The following is a 24,549-nucleotide window of genomic DNA, read 5'->3' as shown; positions in this document are numbered from 1 at the left end:
AGGGGAGGCAGGAACAACCATATGATTCCTTCCAAGTAGCCTTCACTGTCCATTCTCACCTTCTAGTTTACAGGATGAAGAAACTAAGGCCAAAATTGGGGGTAGGGAGAAGGGTCCCAGAGGTTGTGGCACAACTGGGATCAAAACCCAGGTATTCTGATTCCGGGTTGTTTTCTTTCCAGGACAACTGGGATTTGAAAGAAGAGAGATTTTTACTCACATCTACTCGGAAGTCTTCAAGACGTCGGAATTTGCCGAGGTATTCTTGCAGTTTGGGGTCAATGTCCAAATTTTTGGCTTTGGAATATTTCAAGAAGGCCCAGAACTTCTCCAGCCCATAGAGTTGGCCTGTAGGGAAAGAAGAGAGAGAGGTAGAGAAAAGGTGGGCTGGTGAAAAGAAGATGAGAATAAAGAGGCTCAGAGGAGAGGGAAGCATGGCATGATAGAGAGATCCATGTTGAAATGGGGAGACAGCAAAAGGCCTAGATGACCAGGGATCGTGGAGACCCAACTCTGGCTCTTACCAGCTTCATAGTCCTTCATGGTTTCCTCCTGGAAATCCTTGAATATGTCTAGCCGGAACTTCTTCTCCAGGCCATAACTGTAGTATCGAAAAAGGCACTCCAAACCATATCTGTAGAAGAACACGTCAGTGAAATCAGGGCACAGTTTCTTCATCTGTTAAATAGGGAAATGTGCCTGCATAACAGAGGAACTACGAAACAGTTTAAACTATGTGTTACTGCTATATCGAAAAAATGGCAAATATGCTTTAAGAAGGCTAACATTTAAAGCTAGTCTAAGTGGATCCAACATTAAATCTTCATAGTTTGCCAGGTGTCAGCAAACTCTGTGCCGCCACCCACATCTACTTGCTATGGCTACTTTCTGCTACAAAAGTAGAGTTGAGTAGTTGGAACAGAAATCTTATGGCCCACAAAGCCCAATTTATTTACTGTCTGTCCCTTTGCAGAAAAAGTGTGCCAATTCCTGGTCTAAGTTCTCTGCAAGGCCATTTGACCATGCCAGCTAGCAGGTTTTTTCATTATAAAAGCAGAAACTTCACTTCTAGGAGCATATGGCCAAGGAAACAGCCAAAACTGCAGATTTAGATTTTACAGATGTACAAAGCTCTTCACAACAGCTTTTTTATTACTGAATAAAATGTAATAAGAATAGCGAAGTGGTTAAGAATCAAGGTAAATCCATACAATAGAATATAACCTACTAAAAATTATAGTGTAACTATACTTATGGATATTGAAAGATGCTTATGATAAACTACCAAGTGGAAAAGAGGTTTCAAAGTATATGCAGACTGATCTCATTTTTGTAAACAAATATGTAAATTTTGTATCTACACATACACACAAAGTCTGGAAAGACAAGCTTAAGGCATATTAATAACCTCTGTAAGAAGAAAAAGAAGTTAAATATTTTAATGACAAGGAAAAATGTTCATGCTTATAAATGATAAATAAAAATAAGACACAAAAAGGCATTCACAAGATAATCTAATATATTAACTCTGCCAGTAAGAGACTGGCGAGCTTGATGGAAGAACATTAACACTTGTTGTCTCTGGACTGAAGGATGTTTTCCCCACCTTCTTCAAACATTTCTGTACTTTTCAAATTGCTTACAGAGAGCACATTTTACTTTGAAAATTGGGGGTGGAGGTGAGAAATAGGGTCTTAAAAAAGTTTTGTATGGTAAAATATTGAAAACAACCTAAGTATCTGTTAATAGGAGACTGGTTAAGTAAATCATGATATGTCCATACAGTGTGTAAGACCATGTTACAGGCTATAAAACAGAAAAGTTATTTATGTACAGATATGGAATGATTTCCAAAATACAGCATTAAGGAGAAAAAAAAAAGCAGCAGCAGCAAGGTACAAAAGAATATATAATGTAGACCATCTTTTGTGTAAACAGAAAGGGGGTGGTGGCAGCATGGGAGACTGCATAGATAGGTACTTGCTTACACAGGTATTAAGTATTTTTAGAAAGGACCCACGAGATTCTAACAATACTGGTTGCCTGTGGGGAAAGAAACTAAGTGGCAGGAAGATGGGTGAGGAAACTTTTCACTATATGACCTTTTAAACTTTCAAATTAGAACCATAATGAATACAGTACTCATTTTAAAATATTTTCTTATAAAGTATATTAACTACATACACATGCAATGGATTTCCAGCTGCAGTTTTGAGAGCACCTGCTGGGGACTCCTCACCCCCAGCACCGGGAGAGCCTCCGCCCCATCCCCTCACCTGTAGCCTTCTTTGGCATCTTCCAAAGCCAGCTGCTTGAACTCCTCGTACATCTTTTTGTTGAAGTGATCTCGGAGGAAAAAGGACCAGAAGCGGAAGAGAGTGTTCATCTCCTGAGACTGGCCAATGCCCAAGCGTTTCCGCTCTGATGGAGAAGGAAGGAGGAAAGACACACCTCAGATCATATTCCCCTTGCTTTGGGGACTAAGGATCCTGCAACCTAAGAACTTGGTCCTTTCTCCTGTACCTCCAAATTCCCTTGCTCATCATCTGCCACTTCAGTCACTCAGCAGGTATTTATTGAGCACTACTACTGTGTGACTCCGTGTCAGGCCCGGCTGCTAGGCACTGGACCTGAGCCTCACCAGATGCAGGTGCCACCAGCTTCTGAATCATGTCATTGGTCTAGCTCTTCATCTGAACTGGTATCACTTTCAAGAGTAGTCAGAACAAGGCAAAGCATGAACAAATAATTTGTAAATTCTAATACATTATATTTGGCTCAGTACCAATAATTATCTCAGGAGTCCTATAATATTAACAAGTATAAAATGGTAACATCAAAAAACAATACACAACACCAAAAGCACAAGCAACAAAATAAATGGACATCATTAAAAGTGAAAACCTTTGTTCATCAAGAAAGTGAAAAGACAACCCACAAATCCTGTATCTGACAAGGGACTTGAATCTAGAATATATAAAGAACTGCTACAAGTTAATAAGACATAATCCAGTTTTAAAAAGGTCCGAACAGACATTTCTCCACAAAAGAGATACAAATGGCCAATAAACACATTTAAAAAAATGCTCAACTTCATTAGCTGTCAGAAAAATACAAATCAAAACCATAAGGAGATAACACTTCACATCCACTAGAATGGCTATAATAAAAGACAGACATTAACAAGTGTTGGGAGGATGTGAAAAAATCAGAACCTTCATGTATTGCTGCTAGGTTATAAAATAGTGCTTGCACTTTGAAAAAGTTTTGAAGTTCCTCAAAAGGTTAAACATAGTTACATATGATCCAGCAACACTACCCTTCTACCCAAGATAGATAAAAACCTATGTCTGTAAGAAAACTTGTACGTGAATGTGCACATTCACGTACGTCTAGCATTATTCATGATAGACAAAAGGTAAAAACAACCCAAAAGTCCATCAACTGATGAATGGGTAAATAAAATATTATATATCCATAAAATGGAATATATCTGGCAATGAAAAGGAATAAAGACTGCCATATGCTACAACACTGCCTAACCTTAAAAATAGACTCAGGGAAAGAAGCCAGTCACAAAGGACCACATATATATACAGTATAATTCCATTTATGTGAAATGTCTAGAATGGGCAGATCCATAGAGACACAAAGTAGACTGGCAGTTTCACACAGCTGGGAGGAGTGAAGGGGAGGGATGGAGAGGGGTAGTATGTGGAATGGGGAGTGACTGGTAAGGGGTAGAGGGTTTCTTTTTTGGCTTAATGAAATGTTCTAAAATTGATTCTAGTGATGGATGCACAACTCTGAATACACTAAAAGCCATGGCATCATACACAGTAAATATTTCAGGCCTTGCAGGCGACATATACTTTCTGTCACAAATTCCTTTATCCCCACAACGCCTTAAAAACATAAAAAATGTTCTTAGCTCTAGGGCCGTATAAAAACAGACCACCAGTTGGATTTGGCCAACAAGCCATCACTTGGCAACCCTGTTCTGAGTGCCACGTTTCCTTAGCTTCCTGCATTTAAAACTACCTGGCCAAGGGGCTGATCAGTTAGCTTCATTGGTTAGAACACAGCCTTATAACACCAGAGTCACAGGTTTGGATCCCTTTACTGGCTAACTGCAAAAAATCCCCATAAATAAGTAAAAAAATAAGAACTACCTGGCCTAAGTCTAACTTCAATCTTTCTTGCTGTAAAGTCATGTCACTTCTTGCTCTGAGGTCACAGAAAACAGAGTAACCTACTCCTCCCACCCCCACCAACCCCAGCCCTACACTCTGGGTCTCAAAGTAATGGCCCCTTTCTGCCTGCACTTCTTACCGTTAAGGCAGCGCCTACGATACTTGTGGTAGACGTGTTGTGTGAAGCCGTTTTCCTTAAGCAGCTCATGGGAAGGATGCTGGAACTTGGGCAGTGACTGAGGGGTACAGCCATAGCTGCCAACTGCAGGTGTCCCTTCTGAGGGGCTGGAGCTACAGAGGCCACGAGAGAGATGGTGTCACTGGGTTCCTCACAACAGCCCTACCATAAAGTTAGGAGGGATCTCTCTGATCCCTTCCATCAGCCAAAATCCAGCCTCTCATAGGGCACCAAACAAGGAGGCCCAGAGGCACTGTGCTAGGCCCTTAACTTATATCCCTAGGTCTGATTTAAGTCTTTGCATCAACCCCTAGAGGGTTTTACGAGGAGGTCATTGAGACTCAGAGACTGGGAGACTCTTCCAGGGTCATGGAGCTATCTAATGGCAATGTTCTGTCTAATGGCAAAACCTAAGCTTTTAATCATTTATTTACTTAACTTTTAACATTCAGCTTTCTTAAAAAGCCATCATGGGTCAATCCATCCATACTTTTTTCAAAATCATGCCTATTTTCAGTCTGTGCTCTCTCTGCAGGGAGAATACATAGTTCAGTGGCTCCCATCAGAAGGGAACAAACACTGGGGCCATTTCATTGAAAATAAATAAAAAGGAGTCTGGGGCCCTACCCCCAGAAGCTGAGTCAGTAGATCTTGCATGGGGCCAAAGAATCTGTATCTTTATTCAACTACCTGGCTATCCTCCCTTAGGTAGGCAACAGATAATAGGCTTGGAAATCAACTCAGAGATATTCTGTCTCTGAGTATACTAAAATCTGGTCTCATGTGGCCACATACCACTTCTTTAAAAAGAAGCCTTCCCCTTCCCAAATCTTGGACTAAGCTTTCCACACTACTGTTTTTTTAGATTTAAATGGCGGTTCCTTTAATTTTCAGTCCACTCTTCCTGGTCTCGTCAATTTCATGGCTCTCCCATCCATCCCACAGGCAACCCGGTCTCTCCTCCCCCAGGGTCCCAAATACCTGATGGAAGCAGTCCGGGGCCTGTGCTCTCGGGAATCCATTACCCAGCCCACATGACTCTCCAAGGGTGGGTTCGAGCTGTGTCTTGTCTTCCTTTTTCGAGGCATCTGCCAAGGTCAGTCCAGGATTTATTATTACTTGTATTCCCACAACTATGATAGGCACCAAGCACTCATAGGACTAAGATGCTCGTATGTGCGTGGTACCTCACATTTTACAAAAGCATTTTCATATCTATTCTCTCACATAATGTTCACAGTTGTGAGCTAGGAACTGATATGCCTACTTCACAGGTAAAGACATCAAGGCTTGGACCTAAAATGATTTGCCCGAGAACTCACACCTGGTCAGTGCTCCTTAGGCCTTTTCATGGCTACATGGGGCCACCACTCCCACACCCAGTCTATTTTGTAGATGTGGTCACTCAATCCTGGGTGAACCCTCCAGCCTAAGAACAAAAAGCAGGTAGGGGATGTGGCACTTTCTTGGCTCAGACAAGGGAGAGAAGCAAAATTCTGGAATACTGTAAAGTGGGCCCAAGACTCTTAGCAACCCAGCAGGAGTGCCTCACCTTGGCATCTAGTGTCCGTCCTTCTTTCACCACTGGGTAAAACCGTGATGTCTGGCTTGAGTCTTTGAGCTGTGGTGTACGGGGAGTGCGGGGAGTTCTGGCATTGCGATAATTTGGTGACTCTGGGACAGTGGTTGGTAAAGAGCGGGCGATGGTGGAAGGCTCAGGAGCACCAAACAACTTGTTGGCCAGGGCATCGGTGGGAACTGCAGAGGCAGAGAGAGGGGTCAGCAACCAGGGAAGGCCTGTGGCCATCAGCCCCTGAAAGGCCCTCAGTCTCACAGCTCCAGAGCCTCTCACCCATGCCACGATCCCAGGTGTCTGCCCCTCACCTTGCTGGAAGCGGGGTGGCCCAGGAGGAACTTCCTGATTGGGATCCACAGGGGGCTCAGGGGTCAGTGTGTCAAATTGCTCCCGGCTGATCATGTTGACTTTCTTGAAGTTCTCAACTTCTTGCTGCAGAGGATATGAGATGGGTGGGGAAAAAAGTTAGTAAGCAGGCTGCTCCAGCCTGTTTAGGAATCAAGACTGGCAGGAAGTAGGAGAGGGCAGCTCCCACGTCCACATACGTGGAATTCTGGTCCTCAGGCTCTCAGCTGCCCTGCTATTCCTCAACCCCTTGGCGCACGAGTGTGCTAATCCAGAAAAGGACAGTACCTGCCCTACCCTGCCTGCAGTAAGACTGAGATCAGGCTGACAACAGCTCCCTAGGAACTCACCGGACATTCCAGTGCCTCCCCAAGTCTCTTCCTACCACTGTCTTGTTACAGAGTAGCTGGGCAACTCTCTCCTCACCTACACCAAACACACTGCTACTCATTACACTGCCCGCCCCCCAACATGCCCACTCTGTATAAACCTACAACAGAGATGTTTTGACTATTTCCAGGCAGCAGCAATTTTTAAAACGATCTACCTTTTCTCCATTTTCCACACAAAGCAAACTCTTTAAAAGGCTTTTAAACTTTTACATATGCCTAGATATTTAAGAACAGAAATGACAATCTAACCCTTAATTCTACTCCACACAAAAGCATCTAGCTGACTGTTTCAACATTAAATATGAACACATAGGTAGGACAGTAATTACCCCCAACACACATGCAGTTTACAGTGTTACACATCTCTCTTGCTCTTAATGCCCCAGCAAGGTGGCAATCACCATCCCTTTCTTATACATAAGGATATCGAGGCTCTGGATTGTAGAGACCAGTCCAAGGTCACACACTCAGCCTTCCTCTTTTCCGTGTATTACACGCACTCCAGGCCCCACACTCACTGCTACGTCTGAGCCTCACCTTGATCTGGGAATACTCAGGTTCAAACTTCTCAGTCCACAGGTCCTGCTCATAATAAAAAAGTCCGTCGTTAATGACCTTGGCCAGCTCGGCACTCATCTTGGCACGTGAGGTGTGGTTGCCTGTGCGGTCCCCTCCTGGGTGCCGGCGCATGTAAGGTGGTGTCTGGGTAACAATGAGGATCTTGTTGACATCCCGGTCATCAATCTCATAGTCAGAGTCTTCATCAGACCAGGCGGTAAAGGTGTTCTTCCGCCCATCCATCTGCTCCATCTCCTCGTCAAACAAGAAATCCAGTTCCTCTTGCTCATCCTGATCCTTGGACATCAGCTGCTGGGAGGGCAGCTGCTGAGGCAGAGAGGTTGGGTGGGCAAACCTGGGCTCCTCTGCCTTCTAAAACAGGGACAGACCAAGGGGAGAGAGAATCACCAGGGGGGTCCTTGGACCAGGCTCTGTAGCTGTCCTACAAGAGGGAGTCTCTGGCCCCTCAGCATGACACTGTCACAGCTGTGGCCCTAGTAATATTAGCAGGTTACAAGTGTCCTCCCTGGAGTCAGCTTCTTGGGGAAAGGATATCTAATAGAAGTTCAGGTTCCTCCACTCAAAGTTCCCATCATGGTCATTCATGAACAACTAGATGACAAGTTCCCTATAGGTTAGAAATTGCTCTCATTTACCTTTATATCGTACACAGCACCTAGCCTGGGAGTGGGCACACAGAAGTTCAACAAGTTGATTCATCCACTTATCCATCTACTCAACATCTCCCAATAAGCTGAATGCTCCATGAGGCAAGAACTACAGTTGCCTTACTTACTTAGTACCTAGATTGGGACCTAACAACAGCAGATGTCCAACTATTTGATGAATGAGGAAATACCCACTAGTACCAGGCTCTGTGTAAAAAACATAAAAACAGAATAATGAATAACACAAGGCCCCTGTACTTAGGGAGCTCACAGTTCAGTGGCAGAAAAAGTCAGCCAACTGCAATGTGGCATGGTAGAAGCTATAATAGTATTTGTAGGAGTACATAGGGAGGAATGCTCATCCAACTGGGAGTGAGGATGGTTACGGAAGGCTTCCTGGAAGAAGTTACAAGTAAAGGAAGAACATAAGTAAGCCAGATGAAGGAAGGGACAAAATGCGCTATGCAGAAAGAAAAGTATGTCCAAAGGCAAGAGAAAACAGAGTGACTTCAGCAAAGAGAAAATATTTCAGAGTGTTGATAGACTGAATTTATCTGAGACTCTGGGGGAGAACTACTTGTCTACCTGACAGTATATATCCATAAGGCAATTCCCTACTGTGCAAAGAGCTTTTTTGAGGCATCTCGAACTCCAACATGATCTTTTGAGGTTCAAGACAGGCCAGGTGGAAGTAGGGGACTCTAATTCTAGAATGGGGGGCTATGTCTGGCTCCCACGTTTCCATGACTTTTGAGTCTGTAGGCCTGAACCTTATAAGGTCCTTGTCCACTTACTACCTTTCTCCTCATGATTCTGGCCTGATCTCCAACACTTTCTGAAGAACTACAGCCAGAACAGTGGGAAATTCTGGGTATGAACAGACAGACAAGAGAAAGGAGATGAGAGAAATGGTCACCATGGTAAAATAGATATGGAGGCATGGAATTCCATAGATCAAAGTCCAAGATCACCTCTGAAATCTCCTCACAAGCCCCAGACCAAAGAAGCCTTCAAAGAGGGAGTAGGGATGTGGATGGAGAAAAATCCAGAGCTTGGGAACAAGGCAGTAATTTTAGTTTGAGATTAAAAGACTTCTCTAACAATGGACTCCCTCTGTACTATATATACATTGCTTTAGTATTTCTAGAGCAGTCTAACCCCTCCTTCCCTTCACTTAAGATGAAGAAACTGAAGCCTTGAGATATTAAACCTTTCCCAAAGTCACCTAGTCATCAGTGCAGGAAATCTGTGTTCTAGTGTAGACTCTAACTCCACATCTAGGTCATGCCTCTGTTCCCTCTCCCTTCCCTCTTCTGATGGCTTTAGTGGCTTATATATGGGACAGTGAGGACAAATTCAGAGGAAAGGCACTGAAAATGCAGCCCCAGGGATTGAGATGGGGTTAAATAAAAGCCAAGACTCAAGAAACCTGGGACACTCTTGCTAGATGCTGTCTGATTTCTTCCTGTAAAAAATGCTACTCAAGAACTCACCCAATAGGGCAACCTGAGGGGTGTTTCCCATGGAAAATGGAAACGGGCCACATCAACCTTCTTGCAGTCACTACTAATGATCTCACATTATGACTCTGAACCACTGGCTTTCCTGCTAGCTCCTCAGAGCCAAACTTCTGTGCCTATGTACTATTCCCTCCAAGTACTCCAACCCTGGGCCCTAGATTCCAAGGCAAGGAATGGGCCTCACCCACCTTAGGCCGTGCAGGGGAAGGCCGAGGCCTCTTCTTCACTTCAATCCAGTTCTCAGAATCCAGGTCAGGCAGGCTGGCAGACAGGCCCTTGGGCAGTGTCTTTAGGTTGCTGACCTCCTCTGTTTTGGTGGGCACTGGGGTGACTGCACGGGGAGAGCCAGGTGCTGATTCTGGAGAGTGGAAAGACAAGGGTCCTCATCCCTCCAGTCTTCCTCCTGCTGCCCACCCTGAAGAGGACTACTGGCTGGAGAACAAGGGCAACAAGGAGGCGTACATATACTAGAAGGTTACCTACCTGTCTCCTTCTGGTAGTGCTGGCGGGGGACAAACTCAGGACAGTTGAGAAGTTGGGAGAAATCAGTCTGCGAATAATCCACTATTGGGGGACCAGGAAGAGGCCACTTCTCAGGCTCCTCCCTCCTACGGACTTTCTCATCAACGATCTCTACCACCTTGCTGTCCTTCAGGGCCTACAAGGGAAAAGGAAGGATAGAGAGGATGAAGAGGAAAGATTTGGACAGACTGAGATCTTGGAAGACGGTAGACAACAGGGCCCCCGTGAGCTTGGGTATAAGTCCAATGCCAGCAGTACTATGAGAAAATTGGCACCATCTTCCATGACTAGAGGACATGTAAGATGTTTAAGCTTGCAGAAGGGCACCAACATGAAAAATACACCTACCCTTTCGACCCTGCAACTCTACTTCTAGTAATCTGCTATAGAAAATATTTGCATAAACAGGCAACAGTTATGTTTAAGATTTGGACAAAAGGCCATTCCAGCAACACTGTAATAGGAAAAAAGCTGGAACTATCTAACTTGCCATCACATACACAATTTAAATAAATCACGGCACACTCAATGGAACATTACTAAGACATTAAAAACAGCTTTACATGTGCTGAGGTGGAAAGATCCGCAAGACACATTAAGTCAAAAGAAAGCAGTATAGATCAGTGTGTACAAGATCCATTTTGTGTTAGAATTTTTAAGTAAAAACATACAAATATACACACAAATTTTTCTAGGACTTGCAGGTAAACTGCTATGGGTGCTTTTCTCTGGAAAAATGGGTGAAGAGTAAAAAGGGAAGGAGACTTATACTGGAAAAAAAAAAAAATCAAAATATTTTAAGTGAGGCTGGCCAGTTGGCTCAGTTGGTTAGAGTGCAGTCTTATAACATCAAGACCAAGGTCATGGGTTCAGATCCCCATACCAGCTGGCTGCCAAAAAAAAATTTTTTAAGTGAAAGAAGAAAATATTTCAAAATGTGGTAACATAATCTGTTGGGGAAGCTGGGGCTAGAGGCACTTTCATATATTGCTGGTGAGAATTCAAAGGGTACAACTCCTAGAATTAGGCAATATCTAGCAAAATTACATATGCTTTTACCCACCCCTTTGACTCAACCATCCTACTTCTAGAAATCTACACCAAAGATACACTGGTACAAATATGTAAAGATAAATATATAAGGCAGTTTATGCATTAGTAAAAGACTGGAAAAAATCAAAATGTCCATCTATAGGGCAGCAGTTGAAAAAAACCATGGAATGCCCACACAATGATGTATTATGCAACTGTAAATAGAGATACACACACACACACACACACACACACACACACACACACACACACACACACACACACACACACACACACACACACACACACACACACACACACACACACACACACACACACACACACACACACACACACACACACACACACACACACACACACACACACACACACACACACACACACACACACACACACACACACACACACACACACACACACACACACACACACACACACACACACACACACACACACACCCATTTTGGCAGCTGGCTGATACAGAGATCGAACTCAGGACCTTGGTATTATCAGCACCATGCTCTAACCAATTAAGCTAACCAGCCAGCCCTGCAACTGTAAAAAGGAATGAGGACCATCATTCTATTATGTACTGCTTTGCAGTTAGCTCCCAGATGTATTAAGTGAAAACAAAAAAAGAACTAAAGAAATACATGTGTCGTATGTTACCACTTATCGAAGAAAGGGGAGGATACAAACATAAAGAAAGCCATTTACTTATTTTTTTTAATAAGCATTCAAAAAACGTTACCTATAGGGGAAGAAAATGGAAAAGATGGAAGTGATAGAATTTTAAGTTAGACATCTGTGCACATACCATGTTGAGACTTCAGAACCATGTAAACCTTTTACATAAATGTAAAACAATTAGAAAATCACAAGAGGGAAATGGAACAATCCCTAAAACTTGAGAGCAAGATGTAACTAATACATATCAAGTTAAAGGCATAACCACAAAGATTATTTCAAATGAGACTGTGTAAATTTGTTTAAAACCTGTTTTCAGTGGCAATAACCCAATTATAAGAATATGTATATATGGTGGAATAAAACAAGTTATTATGTTGATGTCATTAGGAATTAAGATTTTTGGCACGGGAGAAGGGAATAGATATGAATAAAAAAATCCTTGGGGTTAAGAAAAGACTCTGTACTCCTGAATTTTAACAGGAAGTATCAGAATAAATTCATGGTATATTTTATCTTACCAAAAAACAAACCTTTAAAAATAGTGGCCAACCAAGTGGCAACAAGCATCCCTATAACTCAGATTGTGGTGTATAAATATCATTTCCCAAAAAAAGGAACTAGAGTTCCTTTAAAAAGTGGCCAATTCCAGACCTGGTGCAGGAAATGTATAAGATGAACTAGGGTCCCACTGGCTAAAGATGGGACAATTTGATGCAGCATATTAACTGCAATGAATTGAAAAAGTTTGAATTCATAAGCTTATAATAATACATGATAATAAAACAAAAAAAATCCACCAAAATCTCACTGGTTACTTTAAAGATTATTAGGGATCAACTCATAATTCTGCAAACTGGTTAATAAAGTGGGAAAAAATCAAGCAATTATGTGCCCCTTCCACTAGCTATACCTCTTGGTAACTAAACAGTTAATGGGACAAAGTTTCTTCACAAAGAGGCATTCCAGCTAATAAATAAAGACTGTTAGAATTAGAATGTCACCATTTTGCAAACCCTAATGAAATAAGAGGCAATAATCATCAATGGCAGCTTATATCACAAGGAAGACAATCAAATCGAATGTTATACGCCACCCGGGAGAACATATTATCTACAAAAAGTTTTCTTGTTAAGGAGGGGAAAAAACTCCAAAACCTGAATCTGATCAGGACTCTAGATCACCAATTTACAAAAAATTTGGAGTACAGATGAACATGTTATGTGATACCATTTTATCTCATGGGAAATTCTATAGGATATGCAAACCCAGTTTATTCAAATAATAAGTTGCAGCCTGACTGGTTAGCTCAGCTGATTAGAGTGCAGCCTTATAACACCAAGGTCATGAGTTCTGATCCCTGTACCAGCTGGCCACAAAAAAAAAAAAAAAGTTACAAGGTAATATCAAAAAGGTGATTAAGAAAAATAAGTTGCCAGGAAAAGAAAAACAGAGAGGGAGGGGGAGACTTACAAAGAATATGTGGGTTTTATTTGGATCCTGATTCTCACAGCTATTAAAAAATTTTGTGGGAAACAACTGGAATGACTTTGAAACTGAATATTTGGTAATATTAAGAAACTGTTGATAATTTTAGGTGTGATAATGACATTGTAGTTATGTTTTTCAATAGCCTATATCTTTCAGAGGTATGTACTAAAACATCTGTGGATGAAATGCCAGGTTATCTAGACTTTCCTTCAATGTAATATGAGAGAGGAAACAGATGAGAGTATAGACAGAATAAGACTGACCAGGAGTTGATACCTGCTGAAGCTGGTAACAGGTTCATTATACTATTCTATCTACTTCTGTAAACGTCTGACATTTTCCCTAACAAAAGAGAAAGAAAGAAGCCTAGTCAAGCCTTGGGACATCAGCAGAAGTAATCAGATGGGGACATTTCCAGGGCTTTCTGCCTTGGTCCCGAACTCCGGTTCCATAAGTAAGGACCTTTCTTTCCCACGTACCCCAGCCCTGGGGAGGGAGACATACCGCAAAGATGAGTGAAATGTCAGTGGTAAGAGCCTGCACTCGGTGGAAGGAAGCAATAAGGGTGATGGGAAGGAAACCGTCAGCATCCATTTTCCGTCGCAGGAAGAAGTCTCGCTCTAAATTGTCCACACTGAAGTAGTATTCACTAAGAGGAGGGAAGAAGAGTTATCACTGAGGGACTGCTGCATCATTTACGAATATGCCTTCCCTGTTCTGCTATACACACCACCTCTCACAACTTCTGATTTATCCCATCCCTATCCTACATACAATGTTAAAGGTTAAAGAGAAATAATGTTATTCCTCCATGGCCCCCTACCTTAGGTCAAATCACTCCCTCTGAGGCCGGCCCGTGGCTCACTCGGTAGAGTGCGGTGCTGATAACACCAAGGCCACGGGTTCGGATCCTATATAGGGATGGCCGGTTTGCTCACTGGCTGAGCGTGGTGCTGACAACACCAAGCCAAGGGTTGAGATCCCCTTACCGGTCATCTTTTAAAAAAAAAAAAAAAAAAAAAAAAATCACTCCCTCTGCCCTTCAGTCCCTGGGCATTCCTGGCAACATCATCCTCCTCCTTTAAAACCCTGCTCAAATATTGTTGGTTACTTTCTCTTCTGCTCCTAAAACATGTAACTGCTACTGCAATTATTTATTTCTTCATATGGCTCCTCCATTGGACTGTGAGACAATACAACAGAGTGGTTAAGGGCAAAGGTTTTGTAATCAGACAGAAATGGGACAACTGTGAGACTCTGAGCAAGTTACTGCACCTGTTTGCTTGTCTATAAAATGGGGATAAAAGACCAAACCCATAGGAATTCAGCAGATAAAAACTGCAGGGTTAAATAAGATAATGACTGTAAAGCACTTAACACTGAGTTTGGCCAATAGTGAAGACTCAATAAACGTCTACTAGCATTGTTCATACTGTCATTACAAATCGAAACACAGAAGGAGGTATATTCTAGACATTTTCCCTTTCTGTTTGTGATTGTTTCTAATTTTCTTAAGGTAAATATGGCATAATTTCTGCAATAAACAACAACTTTATGAAAAGTTAGCTTAAAAGGACAAGAGAAAAGCTATCTTTTGCGGCTCCAGTCAAGTGCTGCAACTACTATGAGCACCAGAAGGGTCTGTTCAGCCCTGCTCTGCCCAGCCGTGGCCTGTGTTAACTATTAACCCCTCACTCATCTCTCCAGGAGGAAGGTTCTCATGTACTCACATCTGGCGCTTGATGTAGTCTTTAAGCAGCTCCTGGTCCACGCTATAAAGCTCAGTGCTGCTGATGTTGTCAAAGTAGTAGGTGATGTTGTTCATATACTTGGGGGTGCGAGGCCCCTCTGCACCATCAAACTTTCGGTAGCCAAACTGGTAGTCAAAATGGGCTATGGGGGAAAGGGGTGCCATGAGGAAAAGGAGATTCTTGCCCACCACCCCCGTTGCATTCCCTCGGACATCCCGGAGCCCAAAGTGGGCCTCACGTACTTCGAGTGCCACCCCGGCCGCGTCCCCGGCCACGACCACGCCCCCGTCCACGGCCACGGAAGGAAGCCCGCGCCCCACCAGCCCCATCACTCTTCACACTCGATGTCTCATCCTGGTCGTGCCAGGCAGGCTCCAGTTTGGTCTCTGGTTGCCAGGCTGGGGTGGAGGGGGCCACGGGCACGGGAACATAGGTGGCAGACTCAGACCCTATGGGGAGAGGGGGCACTGGGTCAGGCCTGAAGGTGTTCCACACGTCCAGGCCCTCCATTACTGGGCAGCGCATACCTTTGATCTCCCCACGGCTGGCAGGTGTATGTCTCGACTCCTGCGGGCGAGTGGGGCGTGAAGCCAGTTTCTCTCTGGGTACTTCAGGCTTCATGTCTATTTGCAATGGAACCCACTTGTGTTTGTTCCCTGGGAGACAGCGTGGGCACATGAGAAAGGCTTGAGTAAAAGGCCATTCCCAGCCATCCCTACCCAACTCTTCTTCCCCTACCACAGGCTTTGGCCCAAATCACAATCTGGTAATCTTGGGCCAATTACTTTCCAACACATTGGACCTCTTTTTCATCTCGAAAATAAGGAAGCCAGTGGCCTTCAGTGAGATGGAGACTCCTGGTTAATATCAACTTCTCCATGTTCAGAGAATCTTGGTCTGACCCCTCCTGCAGTCAGATACATGGCTACCTAAGATAAGGACTGTATCTTCCAGGTTCCCTTAGATATGTGCCAAAATGCTGCCTAGGAGAAATGAGTTAAACTCGTCAACCTCAGATTAAGTCCCTAACAGAGGGAAAGGGGGAGCCATCTCAGATGATGAATAGCCGATGCACCACAGCAAGATGAAAGGAATTAAAGAGTTTCCATACCAGGCCTGGCCTACTTACACCAAGCTGTTTGTTACGTGAGAGAAAGAAACTTTTATCTTGTTTAAACAACTGTTAATCTGGACCTCTATTAGGGCAACCGAACCTGTATCCTAATCATTTCAGATTTTTGGAAACTTACAGCAACAAAAATTCTTGTTTTTAAAAGGAGTAATTGATGGACATATGACTGGAGAGAAGACTGCTGTCTCAGCAGCCTATACCAATCAACCTCCCATTGACTTCTCAGGGGACACCTGAAAGTCCTCCAGCAGCCCCATGAAGTTCTGACATGTCACAGTTCTGCCCTGCCACCTCCCCCCAAGTCCTGCTCCAGGTCACTCACCTTTCTTCTTCTGCCCACCTCGCTGGCAGTCCTCGTCACCATTCTTCTCCTCCCCCGATTCATCTGATTTGGTTTTCGGGCTTTCCTTACTATCACTCCCCTCGCCTTTCTCCTGTTCCTTCATGTCCTTCTTGGGTGGCACCTTACGGGCAGGCTGAGGCTTATGGGACTGTGGCTGCAGCAAAAAGTAGAGTAACAAGGAGGTAAGTATGAGAGCCACTTGGGATGGAGCTCCCTGTCACTAGGAAGACAGGCAGAAGGAGCTGTAGCATGTGAAGGTGGGTTGGAGTGGATGTATTTAAGGTCCTGTTTTCACACCTGAGATGCTTTCTTTGGGAAGCATGGTCAAACAGGCCAAGAGGTGGGAGAGATAACTCCCAGGACAGAGGTACTAGGGCCTATAGGGGCCAATTGTTTACTCCCTTCAATAAGACCAGATTGTCCAGGTAATCTATGGGATGAAAGAGATGTTGGCCCCTGGCCTGTCCACACCAACCCTGTCTGTGAGCTGAAAATGACCATAGCCAGAGAGTAAGGAATTTAGGCCCCTGGCCGAGGACAAAAGCACTAGGAAGTAGAAAACTACCAGGAGTCTCTCCTCAGCTGGGGCCCAAGAAAGCTATGTAAGCTTCCCCAAGAAATGTGGTCTGAAGATTGGTACTTGGCCTAAGGACCACTCTTCCATTTCACTGATAGAAAATCCAAGAGTAGGGCCGGCCGCATGGCTCACTCGGAGAGTACGGCGCTAGTAGCGCCAAGGCCGCGGGTTCGGATCCTATATGGGAATGGCCGGTGCGCTCACTGGCTGAGCGTGCAAACCACACCATGCGGAGGGTTGTGATCCCCTTACCGGTCAAAAAAAAAAAAAAAAAAAAAAATCCAAGAGTGGTGATGGAGAACACAGGCTTTGGAATATACTACACCTGATTTCCAATCCCCACTCTGCCACCAAGGGCCAGTAATTAACCTCTCCAAGTCTCAGTGGCTTCCTCTATAAGATGCGAATTATAAAAGGACCTATCTCAAGAGTCACTATGTGAGTTAAATAAGATGAGAGACAGTACTTGGCAGTCTGTGACACAAAGCAAAGGTTTAAATGATGACGATCCTTAGCTATTTCATTGTTGCCCATCTTGTATTAACTACTCCTTTTTTTTTTTTTTTTTTTTTTTTTTTTTTTTAAAAAACAAACTGAGAAAGTTAGGACCTGAGGCTCTGGAAGATTGAGAAGCCAAAAGTGTATAAGTAGGTAAGAGTTTAAACCTGCCCATCCCTCCCCACAGACTCACCTGTACACTCTTGTGGGCTATCTCTCCAGGTGTGGGCCAGTTGATTGCATCTCCAAAGTCACCAACCTGCAAGGCACATCCTGTGAAGGCCCCGACGGTGACCCTGCCTCTGCCATTCAGCCCTTCACCCAAGGTCCAGCTCCACCAAGAGATCAGAGGCCAAGAGATCAGACCGTTCACACTGGAGGCCCAGAAGGGGATTCCCTGCTATTCAGAGAGAATCTAGAACTACCCAGCAGTTCAGAAGCACTCACTACAACAGGAAAGAGGCCATCACCTCCAGGAAGTCCCCTTGGGTTACCCACTCCTATTCCTTACCTTGCTGCCTTTGCGTTGCTTAGGAACTGCTGCTCTCACCACCTTGGCTGGAGCAGAATGTTCTATGGAAACGAAAAGGACAAAGGGGTTACGCAGAACCCATGTGATGGAACCACTGCCAGCACCTCACCCTTATCACCATTCCCACTCTGCCAAGCAACTGGCAGGTTCTCAAAGGAAGAAGACATAGTGGAGAGGGAAAAGACATGTGCTAAAACAATAGCAATTTTACCAGCCCCTTCCTGAAGAAATCATGAAAAGTGAGATCATGCAAAGAGACAGCAGCCAAAATCCCAGAAACCCAGACTCTGAGGTAGAAGGGCCCTTACAGAGTACAGCTCTCTATCCTCTTGTAAAATGAAGACTGAGGCCTGGAAAGGGAAATCCAGGCTAGTTATCAGCACTGTAATTCAGGGCTCCTGAATCATGGCAAATTCCATAAAGGAAGGGTCTGAAAGACCATTTCTGGCCCTCACATTCTAATGTGTGTATGAGTAGACAAGGATTACTGATAGTTGGAAGGCAAGATAAAAGTCCTACATGGGCAATCAAGAAGACCAGGACCAGCCACTGAGGAAAGATTCTGTGTGGCTTCTCAGTTTCCAAAGAAAAAGTGGTCCCCCAGTTGACTGAAATTCTACCTTTAGGAATTTATCCTAATGATACAAATTAGACAAGAGTTATGTACGAAGATGTCCACCAAAGTGTTATTTATGACTTCAAAAAACTGGAAACAACCTACATGTCCGATAGGAGGGAACTGGCTAAAGTTCATCCGTTTTTAGAACAGTCATTAAAATGAATGATCTCTATTGATACAAAATGATGAACACAATAAACAAGAAAAGTTACAAAACAAAGATATGTACATGCACACATACACAGTACAAACTCTAGAAGAATATTTAAGTATTATCGGGAGTTAAGTAGTATATTTTACAGTGATCCTTATTTTTTGACAAAGACAGACATGGGCTTTTTAAAAAAAGAAAACAAATGCCCTTTTTTTTCTTTAAATGAAGTGGCTCTAATAGCTCCAGTCTCTTCTAAACCCACACTTGTTTTCCCAACACAGTTCTGAAGACCAAGAGCTTCTGCCTCTCCCCTCCCAAGAGACCCACAGGAAAATATACATCCCTGCTCACCCACTTATCTCCCATCACTTTGCCTCTTCTGTTGGCCAGCTGTGCCAGGGGAAGAACTGCTCCTAGTTTCTGCATAAAAAAATTTGCCCAGCTGGCCTCAAAAGGAATGTTCTACTCCTTGATCAGGTCTATGTTCCCTTAATGAGTAGACAGTGTCCTTATCTGACTCCTGTGAGGCCACTGCATTCCTGGCTTCCACCCCCTACTGGAGCCACTGCCCCCTCAAGATACCCCACATGCCTTCTGAGAGCTGGAGCTGTGAAACCCAGGCCACAGCATCTCCCATCCCCAGTGCTGGGCAGTGGTGAACCAGAAAATCTGTCCCAAGAGAATGGATCACCTGGGCCCAAGGGACTATTCTGCACCCACCCACCTGCAACTTCTGGATTGGCCCAGACAAGCCGAACACCACCCAGTTCCCTGACTAGGCTAAAGATCTTCGCCTGCTTTACACCAGGACCAGGCTTGTGTACACCTGAGCTATGACTGGTACTCACTTCCCCCCGACCCAACAATACCCCACGCATGCTACCAGGAGGAGAAGAGACCAAAGTCCTGCAACACCAAGTTCATTAACAAGATGTTAGAAGTGGGAACCAGGTTCAGAGGGCAAGGTGTTCCTGAAGACTTTCCTCAAAAAGGTGAGGCAAAGCTTTTTAGATCATTGTTTCTTCTTATTAAAACCCTTTTAAAAAGGAAAGGGATCAGATACTGTGATCACCCTTCCTGACATTTTATTCACCAAGACCACAAAGGGATATGGTAAAGCACTGAAAGTTCAGTCTCCCTTCAATGTGAGAGCACTCCTGCCACAAAAAGACTCTGCTGATTCCCTACTCTGCCATCAATCCCAAGCTAATGAGGGGGAATGTAACTAGTCTGGGTATACACAGGAATATTCTTAAATTAGTTCTGGGTGAAGTTTGTTGAAAAAGCCCCATTCCCAGATCCCTCTGTCCCTGAGGACCCATGGTGCCCTGTTCTTGCTCTGCTCCTAAGTAGAGCCTCAGGCTGTCCCTGACAAGGAGAATGAAGTCCCTAGACACATAGAAAAATCCACCGGGAAGAGAGAACCACTTTTCTACCTTTACGTAAAATTCACAAATCTGTTAAAATCATATGGGGCCTCAAGGTAACCCAGGAAGGCATAGATGAACTACTTTGGGCCCTGCAGGAGGCTGGAAAAAAGACTAGGCTTTGTGACTTCATCTGAATTACACATTCCTTTCTGGGTCTCCTCCTGGCCATCCACCCTCATCAGACAGGAGGCAACCAACCAACCAACACAAACATGCACAGAATATACGGGGTCCAGCTGGGCCTGGCATCTGAAATGGCTCCCAGTGAAAACCAATCCTTTGCGCAGGCACCAGTCCCCTTGTCCAGTACCATCTCGGCCAAATCAGGGGATAAGCCCTCTTCCTCCTACTTCCACATTGTGAAACCTGCACCTGCTGCCACTGACCCAAGCACAGCTTGGGAAACACCACTGTCCACTTGCCCAAGAAAAGTTGTAGAATGTTAGAGCAGGAAAAAAAAGACCCCATAGTTCTAATCCTCTCTATTTGTAGATTGGGAACTGAGGCTGCAAAAGGGGAAGGGGCTTCCACAGTACTAGCTGCAGAGCCGTATGGGGGCTAGAAGTCTCGACTCCCTTGCCAATTCTCCTAACCAGCTCACCAGAAATTCCATGGGGCCCAGAGGTTCCCATGTGTCCACTCGTGGGAGAATGGGTTAAAAATCTTCCTGGTGTAATCTTAGGGCTCTTCCCTTATTTGTCCTAGGAAATAAAATTGCCGATGGAAAAGAAAGGTTCTCAGAGAAGGGGGAAGGTAGAAGTGTGGTGAGGCAGGCTCTAGCCAGCTTATCTGCCCACAGGTCTCTGGGGTCCAGGATTCCAGGGCAGGTGATGGCCAACAGAGGCTCTAGGAGGGTCTTCCTCCTCAACTAAGGTAAACCAGGGGCTAAAGGGTATCTGGAAGAGAAGGAAAACCACTCTCTGTCCCATGGGACCATAGTCAGCCAGAAGGCAATACTGACTGTAGTTCCAAAAGGGTCCAGGGGCTTCCTAAAAACACATGCATTTTTTAAAAGTGAAACACACCAAAATTTCTATGAACAAGACACGATCTCAATTTAGTGGTGGTGGGGGCACTAGAAGACCTTTACTAAAGCCATATTTGCATGGCAAACTGAGTATTTTTAGATTATTTTATTTAAGATTATTTTGAGGGTCAGAGGGGAGGGAGCTAAGCCACTACTGTGGACGAAGAATGAAGGGAAACAAGGGACAGATGGGTGCTGAGAGATGGAAGGACAGAGAGAAATTAATGATTGGGGTGGTGGGAGTAGGGATGGCAGCTCCCCTTAAAGTGGAGTGGCTATCATATAACCTTGACTGTCTAACCTCGAGATTCCCTGTCTCTCTGAGCCTCAACTTTCAAGTGTGTAACACCCACCATCCAAACACCATCTAGGAAAACCAGACAGCCCTGCCATTAAGCATATGGACTTTGCTATCTGATGGACTTGGGCTGGAGTCCCTACCTATACTGCCTCTTGCAGAGCCTCTGAACTTCAGCTTCCCCTGTAAAACTGAAGTTATAGATATCTCACAGGGCCACTGGAACAGTTAAATGAATAGAGCATAGTAGGAGTGCCTTGTACACAGTAAATGTTCAACAAATGCTAAGTATTACAATTCAAATTCACAAAGGAAGCTTAATATTTCCAAGTGATCCCCATCCTCATAGAAAAAGAGAGAGGGGGGAGAGAGAGAATAATAATCTCTCAACATGAAAGAAAAAGTTTGTGGCAGGGACTGGCCAGTTAGCTCGGTTGGTTAGAGCGCAGTGTTATAACAACCAATCCAGATTACAATGAGGCCTCCCCAGCCTGGCTCTTCTTCCGGGTGGTGACCCACGGGGGTGGAAAACACTCCCACACTGTCCTCTAGACACAGGAGACGGCTAGGCTCGAGGTTATGTTTCCTCAGGAAAGAGGAAAGAAAAGTTTTAGAACTATGCAGTTTTAAATGGGGAAAGAAAGATGGGGGATTTATCACAGGTCTCTCAGGAGGGCTTTGGCATAAAGCCCTGCTTTGCTAGAGAGGAAGGAAAAACATGGGAAGGCCTGGAGTTTCCTTTCAGTTAAATAAATTTAGTCATTCAACATCATACTTAGTATAGAAGAGGATGAGTACCTGGGCCTCAAGTCTCTCCCAGCCTACCAAAGGGGCTGCAGCCATAAACACCTGGTACAAAGCCAGATAAAAAGATTAAATAGTATATTCTATATTGTTTTATTCTAGAAAAATCCTAAGGCTGCTGATCTTCTGAAACAAAAGCTACCCAGAGGGGCCAGATCTAGGAGGTCAAAAGAACAAGGACTTGGTTCAACCAAAGGGAAAGTAAGTGAAGTTTTTTAGGGGAAAAGGCACATGGTTAATTCAAACTCTTCAGGCCATGATAAAAAAAAAAAAGACCTGAAAAGAGGAAGGGAGAGGCTGGAATTGAAACTGAGGGACCAGTGTGGTAAAAGGTGAGACTAGGCTGGGCTAATTGGGAGAAAGCCTGTAGGGCTAAGAGTGAGTTGCCAGACGACTACCAGATCTCAGGCCTGAGTACAGGCAGGAGAACGGGGAAGGCCAATGGACTAGCTAGCATCCACCTCCTGGAGATTGGCATCTGAAAGGGCTGTTTAACCTTACTGCAAAGAACTTCTACTAGGACAAGATAATCTGTGGTACTTAGGGGCTGCATTACTCTCATTCTCACCAATCCGCTGCCCCACATCTGGCCATTACGTCAACCCCCTTGGGGGAGACCGCCCAGATCCCACTCTCAATGAAGTGCCCCTGTTATGTGCTCTGACTGTACTGTAAATGTTAACTGTCTGGTTACTTACCTGCCCCCCTCCAGACTATGCCCTGAGGGGAGGGACTATGCTGCTTTCACAGCAGAAATACTAGTGCCTAGCTCAGAGCCTGGTAACACAGCAGACACTTGTTTAATGAATGGTGAGTTCACACACTCATCTCCTCTATGATTTTACACTAGAAAGGAAAGGAGGCTTTGCTTTTCAACCACTAATTCCTGAGGCTATGGCTTCAACTCTCAACAGATGCTAATGACTCTCAGAGGAACTTAGGCCCCAGCCCAGCTTTGACTAAGAGGCAACCAATAGCCTGAAATCACTGTTGAGCCCCAGTCCAGACTCACCAGTTGTATAACCATGGGGACATTCATTACTTTCCACCCTCCCCTGAGCCTCACCTTCCTCAACTGAACAAAAGGTAGTAATATTGGTTTTACAGCTGTGAGGAGAGAGAAGGCAAGATCTCAACCACTGAGATTTCTCATTAAAGTGGGAGAGATGCCAGCAGCAAATTATAGACTTAATAGTATTATTGACAAGTGCAGACAATATGTAGTGGGCACTTACTAGATGCCACACACTGTCCTAAATTCTGACTCCTCTTACTTAATCCTTAAAATGACAATTTCCTCTCATTAGTCCCATTTTACAAATGAGGAAACCAAGGCACACGGTGGAAAGGTTTTTTGCCACGATCACAGCCAGCAAGCAGCACACCAGGATTTGAAGCCAAGCAGTCTGACCCTAAAGCCTGTGCTCTTCTTAATCACTAGGAAGAGGTTGAATAGAAGCTAAGGGGTCCCAAGTTGTTATGGCTGTAGCCAACAGAACAGGCTCTCAACTGCAGGGCTGCAGGGGCATCACTCTACATACTGGGGAAAAACCAAAGCCCACTGCAGGGAAGCCAAATAAGGTTACAGAACTGGGCAAGTGACGCTCCTGGGACTGGACACCAGAGACCTGACAATCCCTTCTCCCCTACCCAGACAGAGGCAAGGGAAATTGCCACCAAGCACACCCAGCTGGAACCCCTAACTCTAGGACCCTGGCAGCCCTATGAGCAAAGATGCATTACTTCCAGGCCCACCTTCCAGTTTCTCCACTCCAGCCTCTGCCCCAACGAGGCTCCGTAGCCACTCCTGGACCACGGCACACAGGATGCTCAGGGGGACTCCAAATGACGCGCATTCTGCCCCACTTTCAGCCTCTGGAGATGGGGAATACCACCACCACCTGCCTGAGCTGCAGCATAGGATGCTGACTCTGAAAGGCAGTGAAACCATGTAAGGGAAGGGTGAGACAGGCAGGAAAGGGAATCTAGGCTATACTACCCACCTGTGCTATCTCTCCCAGGCCAGCCTGGGGGTAGAGTCTGTGAAAAGCTTGGATACTTTCAGCTGTCACCCAGCTGGGGGTGGGGTGGGGGGGGTGGAGTCACAGAAGAGGAGCTTAGAGACCTGACAGATCTTTCCTCCCATCCCCACTGACCCTAGCACACCCTAGGCAGGAACATTCTTCTATAGAGTAAAAAGA

At 44.6% G+C, this 24,549-nt stretch overlaps 1 protein-coding gene across 1 annotated transcript in view; it reads right to left on the bottom strand.

Moving 5' to 3' along the window:
- Positions 1 to 24,549, bottom strand: part of LARP1 (La ribonucleoprotein 1, translational regulator) — a 52,191-nt gene that overhangs the window by 2,499 nt on the left and 25,143 nt on the right. The window contains exons 2-18 of the mRNA XM_063083430.1: positions 17,996 to 18,057; positions 17,678 to 17,743; positions 16,389 to 16,563; positions 15,462 to 15,590; positions 15,177 to 15,383; positions 14,914 to 15,076; positions 13,688 to 13,832; positions 9,914 to 10,088; positions 9,619 to 9,788; positions 7,222 to 7,614; positions 6,256 to 6,379; positions 5,924 to 6,129; positions 5,353 to 5,459; positions 4,333 to 4,484; positions 2,277 to 2,421; positions 525 to 634; positions 221 to 348 (exon numbers count right to left, since the gene is read on the bottom strand). Coding sequence (XP_062939500.1) covers positions 221 to 348; positions 525 to 634; positions 2,277 to 2,421; positions 4,333 to 4,484; positions 5,353 to 5,459; positions 5,924 to 6,129; positions 6,256 to 6,379; positions 7,222 to 7,614; positions 9,619 to 9,788; positions 9,914 to 10,088; positions 13,688 to 13,832; positions 14,914 to 15,076; positions 15,177 to 15,383; positions 15,462 to 15,590; positions 16,389 to 16,563; positions 17,678 to 17,743; positions 17,996 to 18,057 — 2,657 coding nt within the window. The remainder of the gene's footprint in view (positions 1 to 220; positions 349 to 524; positions 635 to 2,276; positions 2,422 to 4,332; positions 4,485 to 5,352; positions 5,460 to 5,923; positions 6,130 to 6,255; positions 6,380 to 7,221; positions 7,615 to 9,618; positions 9,789 to 9,913; positions 10,089 to 13,687; positions 13,833 to 14,913; positions 15,077 to 15,176; positions 15,384 to 15,461; positions 15,591 to 16,388; positions 16,564 to 17,677; positions 17,744 to 17,995; positions 18,058 to 24,549) is intronic.

The sequence above is a fragment of the Cynocephalus volans genome, chromosome 2 (assembly GCF_027409185.1).
Source record: "Cynocephalus volans isolate mCynVol1 chromosome 2, mCynVol1.pri, whole genome shotgun sequence".
Classification (NCBI taxonomy): Eukaryota; Metazoa; Chordata; class Mammalia; order Dermoptera; family Cynocephalidae; genus Cynocephalus; species Cynocephalus volans.
Note: the sequence above shows the minus strand (reverse complement) of the source record. Positions and strands in the feature narration are given on the sequence as shown.